Here is a 13,868-nt window from a genome sequence, read left to right as displayed (position 1 = left end):
CATGTATCTTTAATACAAAAAAAAAATAGTGAAAAAAATGTTAATGAACAAATGATGTGATAATACATATATGGTATGGGCATATATAAAGCTTCCATGCAATATTTTGTGTCATAATTATAAGTTTTCAAACAAGACGATTGTTTTTATTTTGTAACAACATCGGTCTGTGTTACATAAACAAATAGTAGACAAATCTTGATCGCTTTGATGAAAATATAAATTAGCACCATTTGTTTGTGAAAAACAACAATGTGACTTAATATATTTAAAGAGAAAATAAAAAAATTTGTTAAATAAATAATTTATATCCTGTATTGAAAGTATATTTGAAATTTTGGTTTTTAATACTTTAGAATATATATTATTAAGTTCACTTTTAAAAGTAAAGTTATAGCCAATATCTGATAATTTTTTAATACCAATTATATGATAAGTGTGAAATAAGCAACTATTCATATTTATTAATTTTTTTCTTTTACTACCAAATGAATAATTAACATTATTAAATATATTAAATAATTCTGTGAAATAATTTTTTCCAAATAGCATTTCTAAATTCTTATATTCTTTCATCATCTTAATATTATATATATATTCAAATAAATTAAATGACCCATTTTGCGTAATATTTTTTTTGGCATCTTTTGAATTATCACTCATAATGTCTAAAGAAGATAAATGTATTTTTATTTTCTGCTTATTTTCACTTCGATTATTATTTTTATCATTGGTTTTATTTATTTTTTTTTTTTTTGAAGGACCACAAGTATCAGATATAGGCATATCACTATTGTTTTTATCAATTTGGTTAATATTTTTTATATTATGTGCTCCCCGTTTTTTATTATTTGCACTGTTTTCATGATGGTCCGTAGCATCGTAAATAGCATTATGATTGTTTACACAACTTCCCGAGTCTTCAAACGGAGCAGCAGAAACATTCAATGAACCATTATCATAATTATTTGGTTGAGTATCATTATTTGGTCCTTCTTCATTGTCAGAATAATATAACAACGTTTTAACATCTTGTAAGATTATATTGTTATTGTCTAAAATTTGCTGAATATCTTCTTTAAATATTTTCGAATTTTTAAAAAATTTTATATAAAATCCTTGTTCACAAATAAGGTATTTTTCAAAATTTTGTTTTTTATTTTTGAATTCTTTAATTTTATTAGCTATTTTAATTTTTATTTGATCATTGAGATTGTTTATTTGGCCTTTAAATAGTGGGGATACATTTTTAAGGTTTTTTCGATTAGTAATAGATTGATGTATTTTACTTGGAATAAAAAACTCAGTACAATAGCAATTATATATAATACTTTTTAATACATTAAAAAATAAAAATCGAACAATTATTTTTATGTTATAATAATGCATTATTTCAAAATTTGTTTCATTTATTGTAGACATATTAATTTTTTTTAAAACATGAATATAATTAAAAAAATCAATAAATCGTTCATTTTTTTTTAATTTATTACTATTTTCTATTATAAAATTAGCTAATTTATTATTGCTTGACTTCATTTCATATTTTACAAATACATCATCTAAATTTTCTTTACTTGTTAAGTTATTTTCATCTTCGATTTTTATAATACTTGGTTTTATTGTCATTTCATTTTCCAAATATTTCCCATCATGGTTATTTGTATCTGTTGTCCATTTGTTTAGTTTATTTCCCCATGACGTATTAGCTTCATCATTTTCTTTATCATATGTATCACTATCTTTATTGTTGTTTTCATTTGGGTTATATAATCTGCTATCATTATACTCAAAAATGTTAAATTCTTTTTCTTTGTTATGTCTCGAGCTATTTTCTACATGAAAATTATCATAGCTTGACAAGATCTCGTTATCCTTACAAAGAATTGTATCACTTTCTGAATAATGTCCTTTTTCTACACTATTTTCATTACTCTCATTGTTTTTTTCTGCACTATTTTCATTAATATTATCATCTTTGGAGGGACTCATATACTGATCGTTTTCTCTTGAATTACCAGCATTTGTTTTTAACGTATGATCAGTAAATATATTATAAGAAAATATTTGTTTCATGTACATATTAATATTTTTTAAATCTATATCATATAATTCATTAAAGGTATGTTCTTGGAATATTTTTTTTTCATTCTCTGATAAATATTTTTTTATAACATTTTTTAATAACTTTTTAGTGTGTATTAAATCATAATTTTGTGAAATAATTTCATGGAAATCTTTATAAACATTTTCTGAACTAAACAAAAAATTATAATCTATTATAATATCTGATAAATTAAGAAAATTTTTATTTATATTTCTAAAATATTTGGCTATATATATTTGCAACAATTCTAAGGACACAAAAAAATCTCTTTTATTAGCTAATTCATAATTTTTTATAATATAGAATAAATACATTTGTAGTAATAAATAATTGCTAAATATTATTCTTAAACAAAAAAAAACATCTTTGTATTTATTTATATTAAATCCAAGAAATTTATTAAATGTTAATAAGAAAAATTCTAGGATTTCTTTTTTTTGGGTAATTATTGTTTGTTGATTAACGTCTAGACAAAAACAAATAAATTGATCTGTTATTTTTATATTGAAAATATTAAATGTTATAATTATCGATGAACATAAAAAATAATGTAAATTATCACCACTCCATCTACTTTTATTATGATATAAATTTGTATCCATATTTTCTTTTTTATTCCAAATAATAAAAAAAGAATATAAGATACATGAATATAGAGAAAGTGGTTTAAAATTCTTTTCTAAGTATTCAACTAATATTTGGGGATATTGTTTTTTTTTCTCTTCACTTAAGTTTGATATTGTTGTGTTGTACACTTTTTTTGGTGTATCATTTTTATTCTTATTTTTCATTTCACTGTTTGAAATTTGTTTTTTTTTTCTTCCCCTTTTATTATGAACAGCCAAATGTTCGCTAACATATGAATAAGTACTATTATTATCACAAGAATGTTCACCATTTTTATCTACATTTTCAGAGAAAATATAGTTATAAAAAAAATCTTCAGTTGTGTGAATTTTCTCAGATATTGCATCCGTATTATTGTGCATATCTTGATCTCCATTTTTTATTTTCAAGGTTTTTTTTAAGATATCCTTATTATCATTTTTATCGATAAATTGGTAGTTATATTCACTGTCTATCGACTCGAGTGGCGATTTTTCTACAGATGCAATAGATTGATCACTAAAGTCGTCAACATCACTTTCGATCAAATTTGTTTTTGGATTATTTGGTTTGTCTAATATCAATTCAGAATTATTTTTAAAATTATTTATATATTCAAATATGTCATCAAAAGCATTAAGTTTTTTTTCCTGTACTTGCAAAGTCTTTTTAAGATCATTGGCATTGTTATTTAATAATTTCATTTTATTAATTATAGTTATAATATACTTTTCCATATATGGTAAAAAATCATTATTCATAAAATTTTTAATTTCCAATCGATTACAAATATTAAATATAATTTTTGCTAAATTTTTACAATAGACTTTTCTTTTTTTATCTATATTTCTTTTAATTTGATTTTTTAGTTCATATATTGTCATTATTTCATTGTTTATATTACAATATATATAATTCAAACAAAGTATTAAAACACATATCCTATTTTCCCCTCGTTCCTTTAATACTTTAATGTCTTTTATTTTTTCAAAATTATTAACATAATAATTAACATATTTCAAATTATTTCGATAACATATTTTCTTAATGATCTTTTCATATATTTTTTTATTAAATGATACCTTATTGTATCGATCAAATATTTCATAAAAATTGTCATTCCCAAATTTCTCATCACATTCTTCTTCATTTAAGTTTATTAATAGTTTATTTAAATTGTCTCTTGTACATGATTCTCCTTTATTTTTGTATCCTTCAAAAAAGACGTCATCCATATTGGTTTACCAAAATAATTGAGATTGCATTACAACTTTTTGTAGATTTTATATTCTCTTCTGATGGTAACATTGTTTACACCAAAAGGTCATTTTCGAGCTATAAATAAATTTATTATTTTTATTTTTCAAATATAAATTATAAATTTGTATATTGTAGAGCTAAAGCTGCTTTGGAAAAGTTTATTAAAAAATGTAAATAAACCAAAAAAACAGCAAAGATAAAAACATATATATAAATAAGCGTAAGAAAAAATAAAAAAAATAATAACTAAAAAATCGAAAACGAAAAGAACAAAAAAAATTATTTAATTAAACATATTAATACTCAAAATGTTATTTAAAAAAATGGCTAGCTAAACTTTTATAAGTATTATGCTTATATTTTTTTATATATTAAGATAATTTTACATTTTATATGATAACATATAAAAAAAAATGATAAAATATTTTATTAATGCTATAGAGAAATATCTTTAATTTTAATAATATAATTGAATTTAAAAAAATATATAAATATATTTAATCATATATTGTAATTATTCCCAAAGGAGAATGCTATTCGAGTATAGTTCCCCTTAATGTGAATATAAAATAAGTATATTAAATTTACTATATTAAAGAAAATAATAAAATTAAATCAGAAAAATGTAATTTGTTTTCTTTTACATTTTACATAAAAATAAAAAACATATGAAATATGAAAAAAAGCAACATAAAAAAATTAAAAATTAAAAAATGTATTTTTCCGTTGTAAATTTTATCGGGAAAATCAAAATGGTTACAACTTTTTTGATCATAATGGTATAAAAAAATTATAAAACGAATAAATATGCATATATGTGTATAAATATTCTCTTTAAGAGGCTAACTAAAAATGTTTATTAAAAAAATTAGACTTGAAAAAAAGTATATAAAATTTGTAAAAATATTAAATAAGGATTTTCAGACAATTTAAACTTGGATATATAAAAATTGTCCTTTGAAAAAAATTAACAAAAAATAAAACAAATATATAGATTTACTTTTATAATAGAGTAGTTCTATATAACACTGTATGTGTATACAATTATGTAGATTGCCACTATTTATTGATATATTACATATCAATGAAAAGTTGGGAAGCATCGCATGGTAAGGGATCGTTTAAAAAATATCGATGCTTTAACGCTTCCTCTGCAGTAATACGTTCATGTGAATTTAATTTTAATAACGAAGTTAATAAATCAATACAATCATCATCATCGATTTTAATAATGTTTTTTAAATTTTTTTTACTCGATTTTGTAAACTCAGTATATAAAGGAAGGTGTTTTGCTTCGGGCCAATTATTTTCATTTGGTGTACCTAAGAGGAAAAATATTTTCCCCAATTGGTCTATTTCATTTTCTCCAGGGAATAATGCCTTTTGTAATAAAAGTTCAGCAAAAATACAGCCAAAACTCCACATATCAATTGATGAATTATATTTGTTACTACCCATTAATAATTCAGGGGCTCTATACCATAATGTAACAACCTTACTTGTTAAGTTTAAAGCTCTTTTACTATATTTATCATTTGCTGTTTTACCTGAATGCATGTCAAATGCATATTTAGAAGATAAACCAAAATCAGCAATTTTAACTTCCCCTTTTTTATTTATAAAAATATTTGCTGGTGATAAATCTCTATGCATAAAATAGTATTTATGTAAAGTATTTAAACCATTTAAAATTTGTAAAAGAATACATTTTTTTTGGCTATCTGTTAATAATATTTTACGATTAATTAGTTTAGCTAAATCATAATCCATTATTTCCATAACTAAGTTTATGTAATCCTTTTCACAATATAGATCTAAAGCATTCATAACATTTTTATGTTTTATTTCTTTCATTATTTTTATCTCTCTTAATATTAAAAAATTTATACCACACTCGTCTATATAATTGCTAATCTTATTTAGTTTCATTTTTTTAATAGCAACTTCCTTTTTTAACACGGTATCATAAGCTTTGTATACCTTACCATACGAACCCTCCCCCAAAAAGTTTGGTTTAAATATGTATCTTTCATTTGAATTTTGTTCCATCAAAAATTAAGTAGTAAGCAAGATATTATAAACATGGAGTTTTAACACTAGTTTTTTTTTTAAATTATTATTTGCTACTCTATAATGTTATTATTATTTTATTTATTTTTTAGTGTGTATCAATTAATACATTTTAAAAGTGAACAATTTTAAATGGCATTTTTTTGGAAAATATATTTATGCTAACATTGTAACGATTTCTTAATGTTTTTCGTTTTTGCATTTATGGAAATGCATATTTTATAATTCCCCTCGCAATTTAATATTTTGAAGGTATTATATAGTTAATATTTTATGATATATTTTTATGACTCTGGTATTTTGGAAACACCGTTATGTTTTTATATATGTATTGCGTATATAGCAAGCATATTCATTTCTTTTTACAATAAAAAAATTATTGAAAAAAAAAATCAAATAAAAAATAATGAAGCGATAAAATGAGTATTATAAAAAAATATATATGTAATGAAAAATTGTAATGATGAAACACCAATTGACATTATCCGTTCGTTTTTAATTATAATAAAGGCACATAATTAAATGTTTTTAATTAAAATTTTTTTGGGGGGCACATTTCAAAAATATGCCATATATATTATATATATGGGTATATTATAAGGACAAAAAATAAACAATGAATTAGTTGTATATAGATCACCCATATATAATAGTTAAGGGTATGCTTATATATGTATAGTATAATTTTTTTTGAAAAATTATTTGAATTTAATTAATTTTTTTTTAGCGTGTCTTAGTGTATACACAATATGTATGAGGGGTAATGTAAAAACAAAAGCCACGGACTTACAATCCTCGATAAAATTTATTGAAAAACTGATAATATATTATCTTCAATGATTTTTCCGCTTAATATTCCTTTTTCTTTATTTATTTGTGGTTTCTTTAAAATATATTTTTTTTTTTTTTGATTTTTAATTGTAATCATGTATCTTTTGTAAGGCTGACATACGTAGCTACAATCATATTTGATCCCTATATTCCCTTTTTTTTCTCTCAATAAGTTTCGGGATAAAATTAAATGCTTTATAATAATTTCCAATGGGGAATATATGGGTACATTAAGGCACAAACCTACGAAAACAAATATAAACAAATATGTAAATATATATTATTGGGTTTCCATTAAATGAGAAATAACGAGAAAGCCAAACATACAGAATATGTTTATAGAACATGCTAAAATGAAAGACCAATATTTATAAAGTTTTATGTCTCATTTCATTTATTATATTTTAATATATTGCAATAAAACATATTAAAAGGTGTATACTAAAAAACAATAGATATGAATAAAGTATGGATAGTGAAAGATTATTTAGAAATTTTACCTAAAATACCCTCGTTGACGGAATTAAATGTTAGGAGGTTTCTATTTTTTGAAAAAAACATCCGAACAAGTTTTTGTTTATATGGTTTATGATAAGCAATCAGAGATGTAATATCTTGAATGCATTGTCGAATAGCGGGGTGTTGAGAATTATTAAATAAAGACAATTTTTCTCTTATCCATAATAATGCTAAATATAAATGATCTTTTTTAAATTTTAATTTATCATTTTTTGATATATTATTTTTTTTATAAATATATTTATATATTTGATCAAAATCTATATCATTAAATTCGTAATGTTTTGTTTTAAAATTTGAATCATTACTATCATAATCGGAATTTATCTCACTTTCGGAATTACAATTATTTATATACTGTTCAATATCTCTTGTTTTATTGCTATTAGAAATGTTTCCATAATAGAATTTTTTATTTTTATATGGATTATCATCTTCAAAAAATTCATATTCTTTTGATAGTTTATTATAATGTCGTTCATATTCTTCTTGTAAATTATTTTTTTCAAAAAATTCTTTATCATAATTAGATTGTATATTTTTATATATAATTTGATCCATCTTTTTTGTATTTAAATTATCATCATCTTTTAAATCGATTTTATTCACAGTATAATTTTTGTCTTTTTCTATATTATTGTTAATTGTGTTATTTAAATTATTACCGTTTGCACCTTTATTAAAATCTATACCATTTTTATTGTGCTCTATTGTATTATTATTATTTAATATATCTCCATTCAGTGGAGTGGAATTCTTATTTTGATCAAAAGTATCACATGAAATATTATTTTCTTCTTTTTTATTAAAACTTTTATCACTATTATATCCTTTGCTGCTACTATATGTACTACCGTCAGTGTCACTATTTTCCCCTTCCACTATTTTATTTGTATTAGTCTTATAATTATCCAAATTTTTTCGTCTTTTTCTAACATCACTATATCCCTTTTTAATCCCATTTTTATATACCTTTGTTTTCGTTGGATTGAAATTATTTTCTTCGTTATTTGAGCTATCGCAAAATAGACTAACCGAAGAATCACATTCCGTTTGTGTGTCATCATAAAAGTAATCATCACTTATAGCTTCATACGATTTTGAAGTGGATTGAGTTGATGCAGCTTCTTCTAAATTATTATTATAATATTTTTTTGATTTTTTTGATTTTTTTTGATTTTTTTTTGCGATTTTTTTAATAAAATTTTTATGGGGTTTTAAAATTTCGATTAATTGTTGTGTGTATAGCATTGCTATGTGAAGATGGCCATTTTCATTAGTAAATAATTCTGAATAATCATTTTCTAAAATATTTAACACATTAATAATGTTACCATTGAGTATGTTATTTCTTATAGTATTTCTTGTTTCTAATGTGTCTTCCATTTTTTTTAATTTATCGTCAGATAAATATAAACTTCTAAAATGTTTTGGTACATTTTCTTTATCAGAAGAACTTTTATTTCCTTCTTTTTTATTTTTTTTATTTTTTTCATTATCATTTGTAACATTAAATTTATCTGTAAATAAAAGATGAATCTTTTTATTAATATCTGTCTCGTTTCTTTTAGCTTCTTTTTTAGTGTTCGTAAGATTTGCTCCTAGCATATTTAAATTATCTTTTGTGCTTAAACTTCTTTTATTTCTTAATCGGCTTAGTAATATTGAGCTTGAATCTTTTCTTGCATTTATTAAACTACTTAAATTATTTTTTCGAGATGGAAATAAAATACTATCCATACTTACACTCGTGCAATTATTAAGTAAATCATGGTTGAAAATTTTCATCGCGTTTGTTTCTAAAGATTCAGTTTTAATTTTTTTCTCATCATCTTCACATTTTTGATTGTCATCCGTTTTGTTGTCCACAGTTGAATCATTTTTTTTTACAGTAATATTATCAGCAAGTTCGTTATTATTTTTTTCGCCATTCTCTGTTTTTTCATCTGATTTTACACTATTTATATGTTTTTCCTCATTTTCGATACTTGCATTTTTTGTTAGCGCCAATTTATCAGTTATTATTGCTTCAGAATCATCATTATCACATGTAGTTGCCATTTCTTTATTTGCATTATCATCTTTGTTTAATTTATCAAACTTATCTATATAGCTAATTAAAACATTGTTCATCAAGTTTTTGCTATCACAACTTTTATCATTTGTAGAAGTATTTTCATCTTCATTTGATATACCAATTTCGGTATTGGTAGAAGCATCAAGGGTGGCAGAAACATTTTTTATTGAGCCCTCACCATTCTTTCCAATTTCTGGAGTTTGATTTGCATTGGATTTTTGCACTTCATTATCTTGAGATATATGTTGGGGATTTTCATTTTTATTATCATTGTGTGAAATATCTGATTTTTTATTGTTTAATCTAGTACTATCATTCTGGGTATTATCATTTGTATTATTATTTATAGTTGCATTAATTTTTGGTGTGTTGATATTTTCATCAGTATTGCCATTATTCCCATTGCACCCAGTATCTTCCAATTTTACCTTATCATTTTCTTTATTGTTATTTTTTTCGGTGTCTTTGACTAATTTGTCATTATCCTTTGTACTTGATGTAATGACATCATTTTTATTCAAACTTTTTTGTGGTAAATTATATTTGCTTTTGAGCATATTATCTATACTATTTTTTGTGTGTGAAGAACATCCAGAGCTACTATTATCATCTGTATTTTTGTTTTGATCTAAAAAATTTATAAAAGATTTATATGTATTTAAGTATCCACATTTTATTAAATGTGCTTTAATAATATCTGAATAAATATCTTTTTGTATATAAATTGATTTTACAATTTTTCTTTCTTTTTCATTTTCTTCATGTATTAAATTATAAATATCAAAAACAAAATTATTCATATGAAATTTAATTTTATCTCCTAATGTACTTAAACCAACAGTACCATAATAATCATATTTAGGATTGATAGTACATATTTTTCCTAAATATTTTCCATTTTTTGTAAAAAAAGCACTATTATCAAAATAATTAATTCCACACCCTATTATATCATTTTTTGTATATCCACTGCTATAACTATCAAGTTTTCCATCGATGATTTTTTTGCCATCATCACTTTTATACCCAAATGAATTATATTCAAAACCTGGGTTTTTATTAACAGTATAATTTTTACTAGTCATTCCAATAACTATTTTTGAAAAATTCGTACACTGTAATATTTCGACTTCAAAATAATAAATACTACAATCTCGTAAAGCACATTTATTTATCTGAACACATGCGATATCTGCATGTTTACCCCAAGCAGAATACATAGCTGTTAGTTTATCTTTACTTACTGATATAAAATTAGAAATATTTGCTATATTTATATATGCGTTTTCTTTATATAAATTATTCAAATATATGTAATTATTTTTAAAATTTTTATTTTTCTTGTTAAGATATAATTCCTTTTTCTTAAAGTAATAATTGTCTTCTTTTGCTATTTCTCTTTCTGATTCTTCATTTATACCATTTGTGAATTTTTTTCTATAATTTTTTTTGTATTTTTTTTTATTATACATTTTTCCTTTTTTACATTGATTACGGCGCTTTTCTTTCTCCTCATCTTCTTCTTCATCATCCTCTTCTTCATCATCTTCTTCCTCATCATCGTCCTCATCATCATCGTCTTCTTCATCATCCTCATCCTCTTCATCATCATCTTCCTCATCATCATCTTCCTCATCTTCTTCTTCTTCTTCATCTTCTTCCTTTTCCTCTTCTTCTTTTTCATCCTCATATTTTTCTTCGTCATCTTCCTCATCTTCTTCTTCTTCTTCATCTTCTTCCTTTTCCTCTTCTTCTTTTTCATCCTCATATTTTTCTTCGTCATCTTTCTCATCGTCTTCTTCTTCCTTTTCATCTTCCTCTCCATCTTCCTCATCATCTTCTTCTTCTTCATATTCATCTTCATACTCAAAATATGAATCGGATACAGATCCGTCAGTTTCAATATGCTCTTTCTTTTTTTCGTATTGATTCCAACATTTCATATTTGTTTTATCGTTTTTCTCGCTTTTTATCAGCATAAATATCTTATTATAACTAGCTATATTTTTGTTTATCCTATTCTTGTAGCTACATTTTGACATTCCTTTTTTTTTTATTTTTTGGGAAACATTCATTATTTTATTTATTTTTTTACTTAGCAAAAGAATATGCTTTTTGTTTTTCTTCTCGCCATTGTTAATATAGGTTTTGTTTTCCGTCGAGAAAATATGTGGAAAAAAAGAACAGTGATGTGATAAAACATTTTTTTCATTTTTCGAGCACATATTAAACAAACTTGATTTTAGATTCAAATACGGTATATTTTTATATTCTCCATTTATTTTATTATTTTTCTTAGAATTTTTTATTTTTATATCTACATAATTATCTTCGGGAATAATTGTTATTTTAAAGAGGTGTAAAAAGGATGAATTGCTGATTTCTCTTTTTTCGAAAATAGGTATTAAATTTTTCTTCTTTTGAATATGCTCAACATTATAAAATAAATTGATTTTGTATTTTAAAAAACACAATACATTATTTATAATAAATTTATAGAATGATATTAAAAAATAATAAAAGCACATAACTATATATAAATATATGTGCATTACAAATTTGACTATGGTATAAAAAAAACAAGCCAACAACACATCTCTATTATTCCATATTTTATAATTTGCTAATAATATATAATATAATTTTCTATATATTAATATTTTTAAAAATAAATTATTACTTTCTTTATTTTTAAAATACCAGAAGCTAGGCATGCTTATATTTGTAGAATAAACCACTGTTTCGTTAATAATATTATATAGAGGGTAATAATAAAAAATATTCATACTTTGGTGCAATGAATTTTTATTATTATCGTTATTATTATTAGTTAGTGTCATTCCTTTTATTTTGTATGAACTATATTCGTTTAGCTTTTTGAAATATATGTAAAATAAAATATCATTAATTTTACAATTTTTTATTATTTTATTTATTCGGTGTAACATTGTTATATATATCACTCCAGCTTCATTTCCATCATAACAGTTTTCACTGTTTTTATCATTTTGAGTGTGGGTGATAATAATATTTAGTTTTAAGAAGCATCTGCTGATGAAATTCATTTCATATGACCAGTTACTACATAAATCGATTATTTGGGAAAAATCATCGTAGTAAATCATATATTTAGAAAAATATCTTTGTTTTTGAGGATTTGTAAAATTGTGAGAAGACAGACATAATATATTATTTAATATTATAAATAAATTATTAATTGAGATCATTTTTATTGCATTTTTTTTTATATTATAACATATTATTTTAGTTTTTCCACCATTCCCCCATTCTTTCGTTAATTGGTTTTGTATCGATTTGGCTATATCCATAATTAGCATAGGCTTATTTGAATATAAAAATTTCAAATGCAATACTTCTTTAACCAAACAATGGTCATCCATTATGTGATCATCGTTATTTTGATTCCCCTTAGTTTTTATAGCCTTAAATTTTAAATACAAATGTGCTATTTCTATGCATTTGTTGTATTTTTTTTGGGGATTTATTTCTTTGAAATCGAAAAAATCAAATTCTTTATTACGTTTTTTTCTTTTATCAATCATTTTAGAAATTTTATTAAATAACAATATTTGTTTCTTGTTCATTTTTCTTGTTTTATATGTACAGTTTTTATCTTTTATAATCTTATCATTTGTCTTTATTTTTCTTAAAGCGATGAATAATGGGCGCTTCATATATCTTTTTCTTTATCGTTCAAAGATGAAACAAGCTCTTCTTGTGTTTTGAGAGCAATTGAAAAATGACTATGTAATTAACTTTTATTTTTTACACATAATGGTTTAAATCAGTTAGTCATTTTCAATCCTTGGATACAATACAAAAGGGATTATTGTAAAGAGAAAATTTTAACGGGAAAAAGATAAATAAATAGTATAAATATAGGTAGATAAAAATAAATAAAATAATAAATAATGAAGAATATTAAGTAATGGAAATAAAAATGAAGTGATAAACCGGATTACAATCATGAAAATGGTAAAAATAAATCATTGATTGAAATCAGTGAAATATAGAAATATATGTGAACATAATAAAAAATTATATAAACAATAAATATTTAATAAATGAAGTAATAAAAAATGTGTATATACTGATATATCATATGAAGATTGTACTTCAAATACAAGCATTTCACAATTAAAACTGTATAGAAATATAATACAATGTAGATATGTGTAAGGCATTCATATAATATTTCTTTCATATAATATGCATGTATCTTAAGCTGCAAATTTATTAACATAAATTGTCTTAAAATAATTTGTCATTATATGCCCCATTTATTTTTGACCTTTTATTATTTTCTTTAATTCATTTATAATATATTATACATTTATTATACACTATTTTGATATCAATTGCTTTTATTATTTTTTT

At 22.6% G+C, this 13,868-nt stretch overlaps 3 protein-coding genes across 3 annotated transcripts; all 3 read right to left on the bottom strand.

The window, feature by feature from the left end:
- Positions 1-117: 117 nt before the first annotated feature.
- Positions 118-3,948, bottom strand: PVVCY_1201370 (conserved Plasmodium protein, unknown function; the record flags this gene model as incomplete). Its single annotated transcript, XM_008625149.1, has 1 exon — positions 118-3,948. The coding sequence occupies one exon, from the start codon at positions 3,946-3,948 to the stop codon at positions 118-120; it is 3,831 nt and encodes a 1,276-aa protein (XP_008623371.1).
- A 1,099-nt stretch (positions 3,949-5,047) lies between these two features.
- Positions 5,048-6,022, bottom strand: PVVCY_1201360 (MO15-related protein kinase, putative; the record flags this gene model as incomplete). The annotated part of the gene is made up of 1 exon (XM_008625148.1): positions 5,048-6,022. One exon carries the CDS (start codon positions 6,020-6,022, stop codon positions 5,048-5,050), a length of 975 nt encoding a protein of 324 aa, XP_008623370.1.
- An 826-nt stretch (positions 6,023-6,848) lies between these two features.
- Positions 6,849-13,075, bottom strand: PVVCY_1201350 (conserved Plasmodium protein, unknown function; the record flags this gene model as incomplete). The annotated part of the gene is made up of 2 exons (XM_037634629.1): positions 6,849-7,117; positions 7,375-13,075. 2 exons carry the CDS (start codon positions 13,073-13,075, stop codon positions 6,849-6,851), a joined length of 5,970 nt encoding a protein of 1,989 aa, XP_037490702.1.
- Between the last annotated feature and the right edge of the window lie 793 nt (positions 13,076-13,868).

Source organism: Plasmodium vinckei (genome assembly GCF_900681995.1).
Source record: "Plasmodium vinckei vinckei genome assembly, chromosome: PVVCY_12".
NCBI classification, from domain to species: Eukaryota; Apicomplexa; class Aconoidasida; order Haemosporida; family Plasmodiidae; genus Plasmodium; species Plasmodium vinckei.
This window is presented reverse-complemented; position numbering and strand designations above follow the sequence as displayed.